General features: G+C 49.1%; 1 protein-coding gene across 1 annotated transcript in view; it reads right to left on the bottom strand.

The window, feature by feature from the left end:
- Nucleotides 1-411: 411 nt before the first annotated feature.
- The window catches only part of LOC310648030 (F-box only protein 2-like), a gene marked incomplete at its 5' end in the record, with an annotated part of 5,386 nt that continues 1,869 nt past the window's right edge, over nt 412-3,928 (bottom strand). Inside the window, 5 exon segments of the mRNA XM_083375660.1 lie at nt 412-698; nt 1,753-1,888; nt 1,973-2,068; nt 3,419-3,545; nt 3,790-3,928. The exon segment at nt 3,790-3,928 is cut by the window's right edge and continues 111 nt beyond it. Coding sequence (XP_083231786.1) covers nt 564-698; nt 1,753-1,888; nt 1,973-2,068; nt 3,419-3,545; nt 3,790-3,928 — 633 coding nt within the window. The 3' untranslated portion in view covers nt 412-563.

Raw genomic sequence — 3,928 nt, 5'->3', positions numbered from 1 at the left:
GTGAAGCATCCGGAAGAATGGCCATCTTACCTTTTGCAAGTAGAGAACTATCTGAGAGCAATTCAGATCATAGAGGAAAGTCTGAAGGCAGCAACGTTGCTTTGTGTGTGTGGCCCAGCAACCTTCAATTTGACAGAGAATCTTTTCGATAAACAATGCTCGAAATTTGTTTGAACTTTCTCAATTATTGGACCCATAAATGGGGGCGTCTCTCTCTCTCTTTCTGTCTCTCTCTCTCCCCTTCTTTCCCTCTCTCTCCCTCTTGCTCTCTCACTCTCCCCTCTCTCCCTCTCTCTCTCCTTCCCCTCCAACTTTTGACCATTCTTTCTCTCGATCGCAACCACAGCTGTGACTTTTTTTTGAAACTGAAACTGAATTTATTGATGCATTTGCCAAATGGAGAATGCCGGAACTTTATTTTTCCAACCACTGGGGAAAAAAGGGGAAGGAGCGTCTCCATCTTGTTTTGCTTTTATGAGGCAATCTTTGCCAATTCCGAGGCCTTGTTTTGCAGCCAGACTTTCCTGTGGCGGGGGCAGGCGGCTCTGTGGGCAAACGAAGGGCTAAGGTTCCACCATCACCGTGCTGGAGGTCACCCGGGCGCCGTACCAGCCCTTCCAGAACACCGTATCCTGACCGCCGTGTTTGAAATGGACAAATCGCACGCCAGGACCGTACTCGGCAAAGGTGTGAGTGATCTTAAGTAAGGGAGAGAAAGATAAAACTCGGATGAAAGTGAATCAGAGAATCAAATCAAATCCATCTATTATTATACCACACTATAAAAAAGACATTGAGACTCTGGAAAGGGTGCAGAGAAGAGCAACAAAGATGATCAGGGGACCGGAGGCTGAAACATATCAAGAACGGCTGCTGGAATTGAGTACGTTTGTCTCGTTTAATGAAGAGAAGGATCAGGGGAGACATGACAGCAGTCTTCCAATATTTGAGGGGTGGGGGTCTCGCAGAGAGGAGGGGATCATCCTACTTTCCACCCGAAGCGCCTGAAGGCCAAACGAGGAACAACGGATGGAAATTGATCCAAGGAGAGATTCAACCTGGAAATAAGGAGAAATTTTGTGACGGTGGGAACAATCCACCGATGCAAACGTTTGCCTTCAGAAGTTGTGGGGGGGGGCTTCATCACTGGAGGCTTTCAGGAAGAGACTGGACTGCCATCTCTCAGAAATGGTGTAGGGTCTCCTGCCTGGGCAGGTGGGGGGGTTGGTTAGATGACCTATAAGGTCCCTTCCAACTCTGTTATTCTGATACCTATTGTAGCCATATGGCCAGAAAATTATCCATTCCTTCTTACTGCCAAAAGCAGAAAAGAATCAAACAGATCCAAATGTAAATTTTGGTAGAATTCAAAACGATGCCTTTAGACCCAACTATAAAATTGCAACACGCAAAATCTAAAAATAATATTTCCAAATATGTTTATCATCTGATTTATGTTTCCGAGGAATCCCCAGGGCCGCTGCGCTGTAAGAGCAGAGAATTCAAAAGGCCAGCCCTGTTTTATTTTATTTTTATTTTTTTGTCCTTTTTTTCCCCCTTTGCAAAAGGGAGCCCCGTTTTCTCCACCCAGGGGACGGGGGAGCAGCGTCCCACCCCCTCGTTTGGGCACGGGACGTCAAGCTCCTGCTCCAGCATCCCCAAAAAGTCTGGATCAATGAAAGAGCCGGAAAGCAAGGCCGTTTCTCTCTCTTCCTCCTTCTCTTCTTGGGCAGTTTCCTCCCTGGCACGAACCTCGGCCCACTCGCCCTCGTTGTCCTGAGGGACCGCAATGGTTTCGCTCTCGAACTCGGCCACCACGTCTTCGCTAGCGGAGAGGAGCTTCACCTTCAAGCTGTAGAGGCAGCCGGCGTCACAGCGAGAGGCATACCTGGGGGAGGAAGAGGAGCGGGAGGCAAGCGGTGACCCAGGGCAGAACGGGTGGGGGGACCCTTGGGGAACCCTGGCCACTCACCAGTCCTTCACTATGATTTTGGGCTGGGTGGTGTCCATCAGCTCCTCCCAGTAGCCTTCAGCGTGCAAGTCGATCACTTGGGATTTGCTGCACCAGCTGAGGAGCAAAAGAATAGATAAGATCAGCTTCATTGTCATTTTTTACTGTGGGCACGTTAAAAATGAAATTCTGTTGCCTGCTCTCAAAGTGTACACATACATCACACACATATAGGCATGCTATATACAGGGAGAGAGAGAGAGAGAGAGAGAGAGAGAGAGAGAGAGAGAGAGAGAGAGAGAGAGAGAGAGAGAGAGAGAGAGAGAGAGAGAGTATAGATATAGATACATACACCCACCCACACACACACACATATACATACATACAAACATACACACACACACACCCTTACATATAGAACTTGTCAAGATGAGCTCTTCAAAGAACTGAGGCATTGTTTTACCTTAAAAGTCTTTTATTAGAGCAATATAACATCGGCAATGCTTGGGTAAAGCCGCAATCTGGATTCCCCTCCCCTGAGCACAATAATATGAAAACATAGTTCCCTCCTTTCGTTGCTGTCATAAATCACGTTCCCCAATTAGTGTGAAGGGTAAGTTCTCCCTCCTTAGCTTAACCCCCAGTTCTTTCTTATCGCCTCTTATTACATTCAACCTTGAAAATGCTCTGCTCCTATGTTATTATGTCTAGCTAATCCTCCATGCATATATTCTTTCCTTCCCCCTCCCCTCTTCATCTAACTTTAACTCTAAAAGTGATACCCAAGTAGAAATATAAAATAGCTGCTTCTTCATCTTCAGCGTTGACGTAAATACATATAAATATAAATCGCTGTCCATCTGGAATGCATAACAGAAAGAGGAAGCTGGAGAGTTTACAAGGTTGATCCTGTATGGAACATAATTGAATCTGGATGTTCGGCTTTGGATACCACGGAGCCCCTCCCCCCCCAGAAGGTAACAAGGAAATCAGGTCGTGAAGAGGGTGTGTCATGCTCCCAGAGAATCTTGCAGACCCAGCTCAAGCATCCCTTATATGCTACGTCCTGGATCGAAGGGACGGAACTGCCAATAATCTTTTCCGCCGTCCTCACCACTCTCTGCACCGCCTTCCTGTTGAAGCAGGGATGCTTCCAAACCTGGAATATGACAGGATGCTCTCGATGGTCCCTCTGTGGAAAGTGGTGAGGACAGGGGAAGGAAGATGTGCTTTTCTCATGCCACGCAGAAAATGCTGGCGCTGCTGTGCCCGCTTCACCAAGTCCTGCTACTTCCAGGCCTGGCATTCTTCTTTTGACCAGAAGGACTAGAAACGTGATCTTTTTTTTTACCCCCCCCAAAAAGCAGACTGCTTTGGCTCCCCTTGGGTCCCTGAGCTCTTGGGACATTGCAGCACACACCCACACACACCTCCAGAGCTGCCCAGTCGACTGTAAAATGGACTCACTCAAAAGAGGACACGAAATAGGTCTGGACTTCACCCTTGGGGAAATCCTTTCCGAAATCGCCCGGCAGCTCTTCTACTTTCCAGCCGTCGCCCCCATTTTGCACATCCTCCCAATGCTGGAGACCCTCTAGGACCGAGCAGAAAAGCCTCAAATGAAACTCACTCTGCCCCAAATATCCCCCCCCACCCAGCAGGGTAGGGGAATGAATTCTCCCGCTTGGACCCTCCTGATGCCCTTTGAGGGTCTCCCCTCTGTAGCCCAGGGACCCCCATGGAGCCTGGCTCAGGAAAAGGGGCCAAGGTGGAGGGGGCTGCCCAGGTCTGGGCCGGGGGCCACCCCCTCCCCTAGCAAGGCCGGGGTATCCGTTTACCTTCACCGTTTGGGTTCTTGATCAAATTCCGCTTCTTCTTATTGAGAAAGTAGAGGGTTTGCCAGCTGTCTGTGCCGTCCACCTCGGCGTCGTTGCCCGCAAAGCCCTCCGTCTGGCATTTCAGCAGCCAGAGGGCCCC

Source organism: Vipera ursinii, assembly GCF_947247035.1.
Source record: "Vipera ursinii genome assembly, chromosome: 17".
NCBI classification, from domain to species: domain Eukaryota; kingdom Metazoa; phylum Chordata; class Lepidosauria; order Squamata; family Viperidae; genus Vipera; species Vipera ursinii.
The sequence above is the reverse complement of the archived record's forward strand: the minus strand, read 5'-3'. Positions and strand labels throughout refer to the sequence as shown.